Below are 16,363 nucleotides of genomic sequence, written 5' to 3' on the forward strand. Positions count from 1 at the left end.
GACCATAGAATATAAATGTTGTTTTACCATATAAGCCGTAATGGTGTATGAATATCCTATTAGCAAATCTCAAGAAATGACTATAAATTATAAATGATGCTTTACAGTGTAAGCCCTAATGGTGTAAGCATCCTCTTGGAAAACATTGGTAACTGCAAACAATCCATGTGAAGTGCAATAAATTGAGTGCCTAGGTAGCAGAAATCAACCATGGAAATTAATATGAAATCAAAATTCTGTCATGTTATTCAACGAAACGATGGATTCCTTACAGCAATGCCATACCAATTGAAAAATCTCTTTTGAATGTGATTATTCTCAAAAAATCACTTAATCTATGTAACCAACAATTGTCTAAACCTATATCCATTCCTTGATTGCCTTAATCTATTTCCATCCCTTTAGCTCGTCAATAACTACAAGCAAGAATTGAAACAGGAGAAGACCATTGATAAGAGAACAAGAAAAGCTACTCTCCTGGGGCAGAAATGCCTTGTTTGAGTTTCTCTCTTTTCATTTTCTTCTTAGAAACAGGCTTCTTCTTCTTTGCAGGTAATGTTTTCTGTGCATACATGTACAGGACATAATTACCCACTATGAAAATGAGCAACACTCCAACCACAACTAAAAGAACAATCAATCCTGGATTGAATCCCTTGCCAGCAGTCTTTGTCAGCAATCTTTCCTGCACGTTGCATACAGTTTATGGTTAAAGACTAAACTAGCTCGCAATTTGGCAAGACGAGCATGCTTAAGACAGCAAATAATATTAAACTGTAATAGACAATGCAATTCCAGGGCTTTAAAAGCCTCGGAGATGGCTTTGAAATCTACGTTATAGTTCCAAACAAAATGGCCAGGAAACTTTGAGAATGTTGGTTTTTTACGCTTGTGTGAATGTTTTAGCTATTATGAGAGAGCCCGCTATTCCTAAACAACAGTTACAGAAATTCAAAGTATTTAACAATAGATTAAACTAATAGAAAATGGATCCAAATTAATCAAACAAGTCAATTATGTTTGGAATTTCCATCCAAAGCACTTATGGAAGGGATTTATCTGCAACTGTAACATTAATATGGACAAACAGACCACTGCGCGTGATCACGCCATGTATTTATAAGATTTAATGACAATCCGCTTAAAAGACTAAAAAGAGACTAATGAGCTATCATGTTATTTTATGGCAACATTATCTGAGGCGTTTACCTAGCAAGACACTGAACACTGAAAGATATGTATTTCTTACAAGCCATGCATGCTTGCTTACTTATTGTGCTATGCATTACAACTTTGCACGGCAATGTAGTACACAGAATAGATGCTACAGAGGTCTTGTGATGAAGAGGGCGAGTAATTATGTGTGGCATACATTTAAAACTAAAACGCATAGTTGAAAAGAAGAAAAAGGAACATAACAAATCTAAACTGAAATCATAGTAAGCTGAGTCTACTAGGCAATCAGAGGCATGATTCCAATACTAGTGCCATTCTGGGAATGTTGTGTTAATGCCAGCAAGCTTCACAAGCTCAGATTATTTAAAGTAATAGGTCCCGCACTCTTACACAATGACTGGCAATACACGCCAATTTGAGAATGCATTAGCTTTTAGCAAGCATTGTGTACATTCCATAATGGAATATGACATTGAGACTGGATGATCATGCCGCACAACATCACGTGTGCAGACACAAACCCCAGCACAACTAAACCAACTACAAAGCCCAATCCACCCAGACACCTCAAGCCAATACAAAATCCAGACAGAGGGGAGACGCTATAACATCGATCTGGAGAAAACAAATGATATAACTTCATACGCTAATCTGTAAAACCAACTCATCAATTCTACGAAGCACGTGTGCCTGTGTTCCACTCATCTAACCATTATTGCTCATGAGAAACATAAAAAAGCCACCACATCAACTGCGAAAATCAAAGATCTTACATCCCAAGTACCATTCCATAGCAATGCATCCAAAAAATGGCAAAACCCAAATAATAAAACCGAAAAAGTACTCTAATTTTCGCATAACACATATAGAATAAGCTTAACCCAAATCAGAAAACAAGTAACAAAACCCTAATCCATACCTGGCCAGCAAATGCAGATGGATCCACGTCCGCGTGAGAAGAGAAATCCTCATCCATCCTTGAAAATCCACTCTACAGGGCCACGGCTTCGAAGTCTCCTTGCAAAATTTCTTTAACGCCTGCTAACTCAACCCCCTATATATCATAGATCACAAAACTCCCTGTAAAGCAAAACCCCAAGAGAGTCAATAGAAAAGTTCAAACCGTCACCACAATCTACTCATTAAACCCTCAAATTTCCAAATCTCTAAACTCCAAATTTATCCGATTTCTTGGACTCTCAAAATTAAATTTAGCCTTCCCCTGTAAACCCCATGAAAACAGTAAATAAACCAAAACAGAAACAAATATGTTCCGACTGAATCAATCGCATGAGAATTTAAGCTGAGCTCACCAAATAACATTACCGAAAAAAGCGGATCGTAAGGGAAAAGGACTAAAGTACCTGTATAAGACCGATCCTTGAGCTCCGATATCGCCTTTGTGATCTGTAGTACTGTAAATATTTGTTACAAATGTGAATTTGCGACCTTACTGGGATTTTATATTACCAAATACTGTAACCACAAGTTAGTTTTGGGTAAAAACAGTGGTGAGGAACGAAATTGAATTACGGGCACTGGGTATGTGCCACCATACTCATTTTTATACCTTCAATTTAAGGAAGACTTTGACTTTAGATGGTCACATGAGGTACCCAACGAAGAAGAGGGCATGCATCTCGTCACCAAAAGCCATATTACCATCATACGCCCAATTGAAAACTTCCACCTGGCTCTAAGCTACAAATGGTCCAATGAGAATGGAAATAGTAATATATCGGGGATTGGAACTTTGCTTTCTTGTACCATGACTTAAGGTAATACCCCAAAAAAAAATTGAAAATATGAGTTTCTATTATTAAATAGTGACAACCATGACCTCAAGGTAATACCGAAAAAAATTTGAAAATATGAATTTCTACTATTAAATAGTTAAATAGTGACAAATATAGAAACCAAATACACACATGGATAAATAAATATTGATTTACTTTATACGAGGCCAAAAATATGGCATGGGGTTATGATGTGGACACATGGAGTTAGACAAATGCTTTGTCCAAGTTTATTATAAGACATGGAGTTAGACAAATCCTTCCCAAGTTTATTATTTTTATTTTTATTTTGTTAATATTAGTTGAGTTTATTTTTTTGTTAATGTTATATTATTGTTTGTTTATTTGTTGGATTGATTGAGGTTATGTATTGTTTTTTTGTGTTAGTAAATGGAATTATCAATAATTATTGGGTGGGTGGTTGGATTTAATTTTTATAAAATGTTTTGGAATGTTGAGTAGAAGGTTTTTTTCTATTTTAACTTAAGGTGGATAAGAATATGTTGATTTTTTTTATTTTTTAATTGATGACCTAGATTAATTCTCAAGGGAATGCTTTGTCTCAATGCTTATCAATGAATGTAGTATGTTGGAGTTTGTTAGGTTGTATTGACTTTTGATAAATTTAAAAATTTGATGTCCGAATGCCCATCAATTTTTTAGGGATTTTCAAAGCATACTTAATTTTAGAAAAACTGCCTTATATCTTGGTTGTGTTGAAGGCTCAAAAATCTGTCTCCAACATTGTAAAGGAGACCACCCGGTCAGGAACTTAGAGTAGCTCCTTTTCCGTTGAAATGGTGGTTCTAACTAGTTAAACTAGGTCCAGTTACTTTCTCTCTATCTCCATTGGCTTAAATTATGACTTTCATCTACTAATAGAGAAGAGATATCAGATCAGACCTCTTGTTGATAAGGCAAGAGAATGATCTTTAAGCTGACTTTGTGGCTTAGCCAAAACCACTTTAAATTTTGCCTCTTTGAGAAGAGGACTTCTAGGATGTAGAAACAAGAATTAAAATACAAAACTTAACCTATGATGAACTTATCCTAGACCTATCTTGATTAAAGGAAAGAATAATATTTCTCTCAATCGAGAGCAAGCTAAAAGTAAGGGAAAAGAAGCATGTAGGTATTGGAATTGGAATGAAAGAAATAGACCAAGGAAATAGTTCACGAGGCCTAATCCTTGTTAAAACAAATACTTAGACACTTAACTGTAAATAGCTCCAACTCCTAATAAAACATATGCATAAGGACCAAAAGGTTCATGCCACAATACTAAAATAGTTCTAATAAAATGACATGTAGAAAAGCAGGACATCTATAACTTTACACTATTAGATAGCTAGCCAACCTAAAGAAATAAAAATGTGTTCTTATACAATCTCCAGTTTTTCCAAGCGTATTTCTAATTAATCCTACAAGATAGCTTGTTCAGATTTTAAATGTCATATCATATAACATTTAACAATAGTGTTAAAGCCAAACCAATATCCTCATACAACATAAATGTATTTGAAATATGAAGCATTTATTTCAATAATAGATGCAAACAATAGTGCCATACAACAATTACAGAAATAAACTTTATTATGAATATGAATCAAGTTACATAACCTTAAAATATTATAGTGCAAATCCCTTATTGTCAGCAACTCGATCTCTGTCTGTAAAGAAGAATTGAATCCCACTACAATAGTGCACATTAGCATTGAACTCCCATTAAAAACAGGTTATAAGCTCCTAAGCATTACTCTACCTCTCTTCCTCTTGGATTTGAATCCCCCTATTCTAATAATTCCTAATAATGCCTCCTATTCTATCCTGCCCTCCTCTGCCGAAAAAGTCCTTTTACAATCTGCGAAGAGAGTATTTATATAGAGCTTGAGGAGAAATCGTGAAAATATTAGCAGCGCCATGTATCTCTCCACAACCGAGATAATAAAAGCAATTAAATCATGTGGTTATTGCTTACGTTGATAAAGTGCCCAATTTAGCTTGTTGTGGAGTTTGATTTGTTTTCTGTCGACCACCACTAAGCAGATTGCTAGACAGGCTTGCACTCTTCATGGTATTAGTCCTTGTTTGTTTTAAACTCCTCTGTCTATTTTGGTTTGGATCTCGACACATGGTTGAGTGGTTGTTGATCGAATGATCTATTCGAATCGGCTCAGACGTTTACCTGTAACATAGAAATCGGAATTAGCCACATATGACTTTTATGACCCAAAGACCTTTTAATTTTAATTAAGTGGCTTTTCTATTAAGAGGACAACGGTCCCCTTAGGAAGTGACAAGTGGCAAGAATCAAGCGGGATCGGAAAAAATCTCATCGCAAGTTTTGAAATGAGAGAACATGAAAAACTTGCGATATTGGGTAGCTCCAATATGAAGCGGATGCGAAATTTCGATTAGACCAGAATTAATACCATATCAGGTCTGTAACCAAATTGGCAATTGGGGGATAAAGTTATATCGGTGCTTTTACATATGTGACATTTCAATAATTCTGATATGAGAGCGGATGCGAAATCACATTCAACTCTTTTTTATAACTATATCGGATCCACAATATCGAAGCTTTGTTTCGGCGATGTGATATTGGAGGTCTCATTCAAAAGTTTTTCGGTTAAATAGGCAAACACGAAATTCTTATTAATCGATGTTAAAACACATATCGGATCCGGATATTGGAGGTTTGAAATGGTCGCAATATAACCAAAGTTGTGATATTGTGGACGCGATTTTGTATTAGATCATTGTAATAAAACAAATCGGGTCCGCAATATCGGCAAGTTTAATATGTGCGTTATTACAAAAGTTCTAATGAGCAAACACAATTTTTGTACTAAATCGAACCTATAATTATATCGGGCCCAGATATTCGAGCGAATAGAGTGTCGGAGATTGGAGATGGATGATTATCTAAAGTCAGAGATCGGAGGCCTTTATCACAAATCAGCGATCGACAGTTAATGATTAACGCATATCGGAGATCAGAGGTTTTGAATGGAGACACATAACAAAAACGCCGATATGGAATCTCAGATATGTTGGAACGAAGTATGATGTGGTATGTGGGATCCTCCGACAGTGCTTATATATAATAGTCATACTTTGGCTTAAAATATAATACACCAAAATCTTTTAAAAGGGTTGCCACTTATGTGTTTCAGAGTTTATGTATGTTTATTATTATAAAGAGCCAATGTCATATGTATCGAAGTTTTGGTATCGGATAATTCTAAAAGAGTTCCTCCGATGTCATAACTTTGAAAACTTTGATATGACTCTATTATAAAAAGGTTTCTCCAACCAATAAACTATAGCCACTGATAAATGGGGTCAGGACTTATGATATCGAAGATTTTGAAAGAAATATTCCAATATTAATAAGTCCTAAAGTTCTAATATGTCATAGCCACTTTTTGGAAAATATAGCCACTAATAATAATAATAATAATAAAGATCTTGGTCTCGGGGGCTAGAAATAATGAACATTTATACAATTGATTAGGTCAGGGTAGTGAAAATGTTCGATCATCGACTAGGCAGCATTTTCAAACCAAATGTCCAAATGAGATCAAACAAGTTATGATAGGAAGATAAGAACAAAATGAACTCATTTAGGCAATCTAAACTCTCAAAATCAAATAGCAATATGACCAACCATCCAATTAAAGGGTCCCCATAATGAGAATTAAGTGAATAATGGGGGGGGTCGTTGAGTACTACAACAGGCTGTAAAGGATAGAAACTTTTCAACACTTTTGTTTTTAATCAAGGCCTAGGATTCTTAAGGGTTAAGTAAAATCAAAGTTAATAATAATATTTTTGTTGCAATAGTTTTTTTGTTATATATTTATCAATGGTAGATACAAATGAAGTCTCTCTCTTGATGTCGCTAACATGTTCATGGAGTATTTTGAATATAAAGCTTTAGCTTCTGCTCAGTTTCACCCCAAGATGTGGAAAAGGTTTGTTGATGACACCTTCATCCTATGGCCCCATGGTCGTGATAAATTGGATCTATTCTTTCAACATCTCAACAATCAATCAAGATCCATAAAATTTACCATGGAGCCTGAAGTTGATGGTAGCTTTCCCTTCCTTGATGTGCTTGTCTCGAAAAAATATGATGGTTCTTTCTCTCACCAGGTTTTTCGTAAGAAAACTCGCACTGAACAATATTTACATGTGAATTCCCATCACTATCCAGCCCAAAAGCTAGGTGTTCTCAACACATTAGCCACTCGGGCTTTAAGGGTTTCTGATGAAAGCCATCTGGTGAATGAGAAAACCCATCTCCTTAATGTTTTTGAAAAGAATGGCTATGAAAGATGTTGGGTCCCTATAATACTAGTGATTACCCCATTACTATTGTAGTTATACCCCTTATTTATATTGTTGTGCCCCTATTACCCCCATATTGTTATTTCTGTGCCCCATAGAATCCCTCTATTGTTATTTTTGTGGCTTTATATTATTATTGTTAGGTCTGCTGGATTATATTGTGACTCCTTAGACTCCTATATATAGAAAGGAGGTTTTGTCATTTGTATCATCCAAGAATTGTTCATTTATGTAATGTAAAGGAGGTTGCCCCCTCGAAGAGGCTGAATTATAAGGCGTTGATCTTTCTTTTCTATCTTTTCTTGAGCTGTTTTCATAACATTTGGTATCGAAGCTTTGGATTCTAGGGTTTCGCTGCTCCAAACAGGTCATCGTGGCATTTTCACTATAACTTTTTTTTCTGTGATGTTTCAGAAGTCGCAAAAAAAACCCATTTGAGAAGAATTTTCGCTGAACCTTGGGTCCGAATTTCAGAGCTTTTCGCGCGATATTGTCGGAGATATGATCTGAGGAAGTTGGTCTTTTTGCAGACTCCTGAATTACATTCAAAACAGGTGACCTGGGGAAAATCGTCATAAATTTCTCTCTGAGGATCGGATTGAAATTTCGTAAAAAGGTACAGAAAGAGGACGGACTGTAGTTTCTTGTATGTGTGTTTCAGATCCAAAGGTCGAAACAGTGACTCGTGGCACGTCGTACAAGTTCGCTCTACTGAACTAGTCTATAAGCAAGTCACTGTGGGAGATTTCACATAACTCTTCCTTGGAGAATCCAATTTGGGTCAGACTTGTGGCATTGGAAAGAGGACACAGAGGGCTACTACAGTTCACAAATTCAGAACTAGATGATTGGAAAGTACAGAGATACATCAGAGGCAATATCGAGCTCCTACAAAGTGAAAAAAGGTGTGTAGATTTTCTTAAATTTTTGCTTAAGCTTGGTTTGAAAATTTATTTTGAAGGAATTCAAAGGGCATAGTAGAGCATTATTATCGGTAACTGATGCCCCGAGGAAAGAAAATGCAAACACCTAGTAAGGAACCTGAAAGCTCTAGCATGACTCATGAAGAAGAGGAAGAAATGCAACATGATATATCAAAATTACAAGACCAAGTGCAACAACTGTCCCTTGCACAAAAAGGAACAGAATCTAAGATGGATGGTTTAAAGAAAGGTGTAGAAGCTAAGATGGACTGTTTAAAGAAAGGCGTAGAAGCTAAGATGATTGACGTGGAAGCTAAGATGGATGATTTGAAGATAGATTTGAAGACAGACATGGACGAATTGAAGATAAATATGAATAAGTTGCTACAAGAAATGGTCACTAAGGGTGAAAGAGTACTAAAGGAAACTCATGATGAGAACAAAAGAAATGTTAATCATGATTCCATAGACTCTAATGTTGGATCGAAGACTCACCATGTTCCAAAAATCGATATGAGGAAGTTTGATGGCAAGGATCCCGCCACATGGATATTACAGATGGAGCAATTCTTCGATCTCAATAATGTGCAAAACACACAAAAGGTACGTATGGCAACTTTATATTTGGAACCAAATCAGTTTGTATGGTATCAATGGCTTTGTTCTCGTAAACAATTTATCACTTGGGCAATTTTTACGGAAGAATTGATAGCACATTATGAGGATACAAAAAGCAACACTTTTTTTAGCCAATTGATAAGTCTCAAACAAAAGGGTTCAATAATGGAGCACATTGAGGAGTTCCAAAAATTGAACATAAGGGTAAAAGATATTCCAGAGGAGCATAGGATTGATGTGTTCATAGGGTCTTTAAAGGATAATATCCAACATGATGTGCGCCTTTGGGAACCTGATTCATTAGAGAAGGCATTCAGGTTAGCAAGAAAAATGGAAAGCAAAATTATGGCAACTAGGAAGCATACCACTCACAACTATAAAGACGGAAGTGTTGTTGCCCATAGTCTTCCACAACCTACAAGGTTGACACCACAACAATTGGAAGAAAAAAGAGCAAAAGGGCTTTGTTACAATTGTGATAGCAAATACACAAAAGGTCATAAGTGTGCTGAGAAGAAATTATTCTACATAGATTGTGAAGAGGAAGAAGAAAAGGAGCAAGAAAGGTCAAAAGAAGAGGATATATTCCAGGAACAAAGCCTAGATGAAGAACAAATAAATCCGACCATATCTTGTAATGCATTGGCGGGAATTACCACTCCTCAAACCATCAAGATAGAAGGACAAATCAAGAAGAAAAAGGTAATAGTGTTGATTGATTCAGGAAGCACCCACAATTTTATTCATTGTAAGGTAGCAAAAGAATTGAATTGCTTCCTATATCCAGCACCAGAGTGTCAAGTGATGATTGCAAATGGAGGAACAATAAATTGTTCTGGAAAGTGCCATAATATCAAGCTATCCATGGGAGAATATGTATTGACTAGCCCAATGCTTTCCATTCCAATGGGAGGTGCTGATGTTGTACTAGGAGTCCAATGGCTACAATCCTTGGGTACAATAGCTTTTAATTTTCAAGAACTTTTCATGAAATTTTCTGTGGAAGGAAAGGAAGTTGAATTAAGGGGTATTGCAGGGAAACCAGGAAAGATAATCAGCTCTAATGGCATGACAAAGCTTCTAAAAAAGGAGCAAAGAGGTGTAATTGCACAATTATGTTCGCTAGATGTTTCCACATTGGAATCATCTATTTCTCCAGATCTCCAAAAAGTCCTGGACAATCATTCCAAGGTATTTGAGACTCCCAAAGGTCTCCCACCTATGCGTGATCATGATCATGCTATTCATCTGATTCCAGGAAGTGTTCCTCCAAACATCAGGCCGTACAGATATCCCTATGTCCAAAAAAGTGAAATTGAACGTATGGTTGCAGAAATGCTAGAGGCTGGTATAATTCAACCGAGTCAAAGTTCTTTCTCAGCTCCAGTAGTATTGGTGCACAAGAAGGATGGATCATGGCGCATGTGTCCAGATTATAGGGAGCTCAACAAGCTCACTATTAAAGATAAGTTCCCCATTCCTGTCATTGATGAATTACTGGATGAATTGCATGGATCAATTTACTTCACCAAGTTGGATCTTCGTTCGGGATATCATCAAATCAGAATGAAGATTGAAGACATTCCGAAAACAGCATTTAGAACTCATGAGGGTCATTATGAATTTTTGGTCATGCCTTTTGGCCTTACCAATGCACCTTCAACATTTCAAGGTTTGATGAATTCAATTTTCAAACCATTCCTTAGAAAATTTGTGTTAGTATTTTTTGATGATATACTAATCTACAGCAAGTCTTGGAAGGATCATGTTGAACATGTTGACAAGGTGCTACAACTATTGGAGGAGAAACAATTATATGCAAAAAGATCCAAATGTTTCTTTGGAGTCCAGGAGGTGGAATATTTGGGTCATATTGTATCTCATGAAGGAGTTAAGGTAGACCCTAGCAAAATTAAAGCCATTAAGGAATGGAAAATCCCCACATCCATAAAGCATCTGCGAGGATTTCTTGGGTTGACAGGGTATTATCGCAAGTTTGTTAAGAATTATGGGAGAATAGCAGCACCTCTAACAACATTATTGAAGAAAGATTCATTTTCATGGACTCCGGAAGCAACAAAGGCCTTTGAACATCTTAAAGAGGCAATGTGCCAAGCACCGGTCTTAGCTACACCGGACTTCACAAAAACCTTTATTGTGGAATGTGATGCTTCAGGAAATGGAATTGGTGTTGTTCTAATGCAAGATGAAAGACCCATTGCTTTTGAAAGTCGTCCAATCAAGGGAAAGTTTTTAAGCAAAGCTATTTATGAGAAGGAAATGTTGGCAATACTCCATGCACTTAAGAAATGGCGACCCTACCTAATGGGAAGACACTTCAAGGTAAAAACGGATCATGATAGCCTTAAATACTTTTTAGAACAAAGATTATCCTCTGAAGAGCAACAAAAGTGGGTCACAAAGATGTTGGGTTATGACTTTGAAATCATCTACAAAAAAGGGAAGCAAAATGTGGTGGCAGATGCACTCTCAAGAAAGGATGAGGATGTGGAAGCATTGTTGTGTGCCATTTCTATTATCCAACCAGATTGGATAAACGAAGCAAGGGAGGAATGGAAGAATGACGAAGAAGTGTGGGCACTTATTCGAAAGCTACAACAAGATTCCAGTACTTCTGATACATTTAGCTGGAAAAATGATTCGTTATGGTACAAAGATCGCTTATACCTCTGTAAGAATTCCCAGCTAAAACAAAAGATTCTTATGGAATTGCACACTTCTCCCTTAGGAGGGCACTCAGGATTTTTAAAAACTTACCACAGGGTTAAGAAGGAATTTTTTTGGGATGGCCTTAAATCAGATATTCAAAAGTTTGTGGCGGAATGTTTGGTTTGCCAACAAAATAAAGTTGAAACAATTAAGACACCAGGTCTATTACAACCTTTATCCATTCCAAGCCAACGTTGGGAGGAGGTTTCAATGGATTTTATCACAGGTTTACCCAAGTCTGAGGGAAAGAGTGTCATCATGGTGGTAGTTGACAGACTTACCAAGTATGCACACTTTTGTGCATTATCACATCCATTTAAAGCCAGTACAGTTTCTACTGCATTTATGGAAACAGTTCAAAAGCTACATGGAAACCCAAAGATTATTGTAAGTGACAGAGATCCCATTTTCACTGGAAATTTTTGGACAGAATTATTTTCTTGTCTTGGTACTCAGTTAGCTCATAGCTCATCTTATCATCCTCAATCTGATGGGCAAACTGAGATAGTAAACAAATGTTTGGAAGGATATCTTCGTTGCTTTGTATCTGATAAACAGACACAATGGGTCAAATGGTTGCCTCTGGCTGAATGGTGGTATAACACTTCCTTCCATACAGCAACAAAAATGACCCCATTTATGGCACTTTATGGGTATCAACCACCATCCATCACATCATATTTAAGAGAAAATTCTAAGGTTCAGGCAGTGGAACATCACATCGAACATCAACAACAAGTCCTCCAACTCTTAAAGGATAACCTCGTGTTGGCACAAAATAGAATGAAACAACAGGCAGATCAACATCGCAGTGAAAGAAGTTTTGATGTAGGTGATTGGGTATTCCTACGGCTACAACCATATAAGCAAATGTCCCTAAAGCAAGCTAAGAAGGATAATAAATTATCACCAAAGTATTATGGTCCGTACAAGGTGTTGCAAAAGATTGGTACTATGGCATACAAATTGGAGCTTCCTGCAGCTTCTCGATTGCACCCAGTTTTCCATGTTTCATGTTTAAAGAAGGTTATAGGCGACAAGCTCCCAGTTCAAACAATATTGCCAGAACTTGACGAGGAAGGAAAAATTATATTGGAACCGGAAGCAGTCACAGAAACAAGAACTCGACAGCTACGAAATCGATCAATTTCAGAGTATCTTATCAAGTGGAAGAACTTATCCGCTGAAGATTCCACATGGGAGGATGAGAATTTTATGCAGAAGTATCCAGAACTACTCAAGCGTTGAGGACAACACTTTTTTGAAGGAGAGGGGCATGTTGGGTCCCTATAATACTAGTGATTACCCCATTACTATTGTAGTTATACCCCTTATTTATATTGTTGTGCCCCTATTACCCCCATATTGTTATTTCTGTGCCCCATAGAATCCCTCTATTGTTATTTTTGTGGCTTTATATTATTATTGTTAGGTCGGCTGGATTATATTGTGACTCCTTAGACTCCTATATATAGAAAGGAGGTTTTGTCATTTGTATCATCCAAGAATTGTTCATTTATGTAATGTAAAGGAGGTTGCCCCCTCGAAGAGGCTGAATTCTAAGGCGTTGATCTTTCTTTTCTATCTTTTCTTGAGCTGGTTTCATAACAAAAGATACGAGGGTAAAAACTAAAAGAGGTCCTAGGACTAAAAAAGAGCCCGTTGAAGTAACCTCTAGTGTCTAGCTTCCCTTTATCCAAGGGACTATGGACAAGATTGCTCAGATTCTTAAGAGGCACAAGGTCTCTTCCACCTTTAGACCCTTTAAAACCATTTTTGGTTCCTTAAGATCAGTAAAAAACCCCCATGGAACCTAAAAGCATGAAGGGTGTTTATTTGATTCCATGTTCCTGTGGGACCCCCTACATTGGAGAAACGAGTTGGTCTATTAATCAGAGGATTCAAGAGCACGCGACTGACCTAAGGCATTGTAGGACTCACTCCTCTTCTTTAGCTGAACATGCTGATAAGGCAAAGCATCACATTTGTTTGGAAGATTTGAATGTCTTCGCTAGGATTGATCATTTTCATCAGCATAAATTGAGGGAAGCCATTGAAATCGAGAAAAGGTCTAATACGCTAATAGGGATGATGGGTGGAAGATCGGCAGTTCATGGATCCCAATACTTTATTCCTAGGGTTTTTTTCCATTTTTTTCCTCTCGTTCTTAGTTTCCTTTCCTTTTTTTGTTTATGTCCTTCTTTGGGTTCTTTTCGTTCCTTGATTGTCCTTTTGATTTTAATTTTTAGAGTAATTTGATATCATCATAATCTATTATTTAGATTTGGTTATTCTCCCTTTTATTATTATAATTATTAACTTTATCCTTTAAATTTCTTGTTAGAGTTTATCTTTTTATATTTTTTATATTATATATTTATATTCTTTCTCTTTCTTTTTATATGTAATAGTTTAATAATTTTGGTAACTTCCTTTCATAGTTTCTTTTAAATTCAATAACATTTATTGAATAAAATTATTATTATATAATTTCTTATTATATTAAAAATATCTATTTATAGTTTATAATCTTTTCTATATCATTTTTATAGTTTCTATATGAAATATCTTTGTTATGCATTTATTATTTGATTTAAAAGATTATTAATAATAGTAACTTTGATTTTATGTTTTTATTTATGATTTTTATTTTGTTTGATTATTTGGAGTTTACCGTTGCATCCATCTTTTTCCTTATAATGAACCTCAATAGGATTCAAAACGCGTCGATCATAAAATATTGATGTGTTTATGTGGAAGAGTTATTGATTTAATCACAAATCACAAAAGCCTCCAGTCTCAGACACATTAATATTTTTAATGTGGTTGTACTAGTTTTAGTAGTTTTCATAAATCAAAGATTAAAATTTTTCTACACGCATGGTTAAATAAAATATTGATTTACTTGATACAAGGCCAAAAGTTATGGCATGGGGTTATGATGTGGATACATTGAGTTAGACAAATGCTTTGTACAAGTTTATTATAAGACATGGAGGTAGACAAATTCTTTCAGTTGAAGAAGTTTATTTCATATATATATGTATATATATGTATATATATATGTATATATATATATATATATATATATATATATATATATATATATATATATATATATTTTGGTTATTGTTAGTTGAGTTTATTATAATTTTTTATTCTATTCTATATATATATATGTATATATATGTATATGTATATATATATATATATATATATATATATATATATATATATATATATATATATATATATATATATATATATATATATATATTGGTTATTGTTAGTTGAGTTTATTATAATTTTTTATTCTATTTTTGTTAATGTTATGTTATTGTTTTTTTTTTGACAATAACGGTTATGTTTTTTATTTAGGGCGGCAAACTGGCTGCCGCAGGCTCTTACATTGCAGCTTTGACAGAGAAAGGAATCTCAATGTTGGCTGTTTTGACGTGCTTTCAGCAAGATCAGGTGACAGAGCACCGAGCAGGATCATTACAATTTAGGATAATAAGATCAGATTCATTACAATTTAAGATAATACCAGGATATGAACAGTTCAGGATCAGATATTTGTTCACTTCGCCCAGAAGATTGACCCGCAGATGGTGTTCCGCATAGAAGAGTGTCGGGCAATGGACATAGCAGCGCCCTAGTCCAGAGTTCCTTGGGCATTCCCTGGACAAGCAAAACAAAAGCGGGCCGCTGATAATGATGATTCCGCAATTACTTTGGAGAGAATGCTTGTGGAATGAAGAAGCTCTAGCGCCCAAAATTGCAACCCTCAGATATACAAGTCGAATTGCCGCCTTTCGGAGATGAAACCTTTGAGACAGGTGTAAACGGTGATCAGGTGTGAGAACAGAGCAGATTCTTATCTGGATCTGATAGGACATCTTGGAGTTCGATTGTGGACGCTTTGAACCTGAAGCTCGGACAGGAGACAGAGTCCATTGACGGAAGACTGATTGAAGATGAAATAGGCCTGAGATCATAAGATTAAGCAGATTAATAATACCCTGAGGAGAGGTCCCGGAGATCAGAGGAAAGAGGATAAGAGGATTAACCCTTGGCTCAGTTAGGAACAGATATCCGATCAACAGAAACATTAGGGAATGGAGCAGGAGGATTCCGTCGAGTTGACCACCAGAGATCTTCGATTACAGAGGGAGCCAAGATTGGCCTCCATGTCGGCTTGAGAGTTGAGCTTTCTTAATATGTGATAGAACGAAATTTTACTGAACTTGGGCAATAAGAGCTGGATTTTTTTGATAACAGTGGCTAAGTGAACCTGGTGGGGAGTCTTATGAGAGGTCATCGCCTGGATTATGATTCTAGAATCTCCAAATACACAGAGAGAGAGGATATTTCGATTGATCGCCAGATTCAGCCCCTGCCATAGTGCGAGAGCCTCCGCTCTGTTATTGGTTTCGATGCCCAGACCCCAATGGAACCGTATTTCCGTTGAACCTCCAGGACTCAGAAGAACCCCACCACTGCCAGCAAGCCCAGGGTTTCCTTTAGAAGCCCCATCGAAGAATAAACAGTGATCATTTAGGGCTGATCTCCACTTGATGAATTCCAGTTCCTCCAGCCTAATCTCCCAGTTGGCATGGGCAAGTGCAGGAGGAATGGACCTTTCCTTCAGATTCGGAACCAGATCTTGAAGCCATTGCTCCTCTTCTTTGACCAGTCTCATTTCATTCCTTGAAGTAGTATTGGCTTCCAAAGCCTCGCCTAGCAGAGCTTTGATTTTGGAAA

General features: G+C 36.2%; 1 protein-coding gene across 3 annotated transcripts; it reads right to left on the minus strand.

Annotated features, from left to right (window-relative positions):
- Positions 1-223: 223 nt before the first annotated feature.
- LOC149211044 (DNA-binding protein S1FA-like) lies at positions 224-2,727 on the minus strand. 3 transcript variants are annotated; one of them, XM_089396879.1, is made up of 3 exons: positions 2,541-2,727; positions 2,096-2,256; positions 224-685 (listed from the first exon to the last, which is right to left on the minus strand). In XM_089396879.1, the coding sequence occupies exons 2-3, from the start codon at positions 2,150-2,152 to the stop codon at positions 470-472; spliced, it is 273 nt and encodes a 90-aa protein (XP_089253005.1). In that variant the 5' UTR covers positions 2,153-2,256; positions 2,541-2,727; the 3' UTR covers positions 224-469. The 3 variants fall into 3 exon arrangements, with proteins under 3 accessions (XP_089253005.1, XP_089253006.1, XP_089253007.1); XM_089396880.1 differs by having other exon boundaries at positions 2,490-2,552; XM_089396881.1 differs by lacking the exon at positions 2,541-2,727 and adding an exon at positions 2,503-2,521.
- Positions 2,728-16,363: the final 13,636 nt, after the last annotated feature.

This window comes from Pinus tabuliformis, chromosome 1_2, assembly GCF_031772625.1.
Source record: "Pinus tabuliformis cultivar Carrire ecotype Pingquan chromosome 1_2, CPIR1, whole genome shotgun sequence".
NCBI classification, from domain to species: Eukaryota; Viridiplantae; Streptophyta; class Pinopsida; order Pinales; family Pinaceae; genus Pinus; species Pinus tabuliformis.

Excerpts from the sequence above, each read along its gene's own strand:
- LOC149211044 (XM_089396879.1), bottom strand. The coding sequence starts at position 2,152 with ATGGATGAGGATTTCTCTTCTCACGCGGACGTGGATCCATCTGCATTT. Across the intron at positions 686-2,095 it reads CATCTGCATTTGCTGGCCAG|GAAAGATTGCTGACAAAGAC; the intron begins GTATGGATTAGG and ends TGCAACGTGCAG.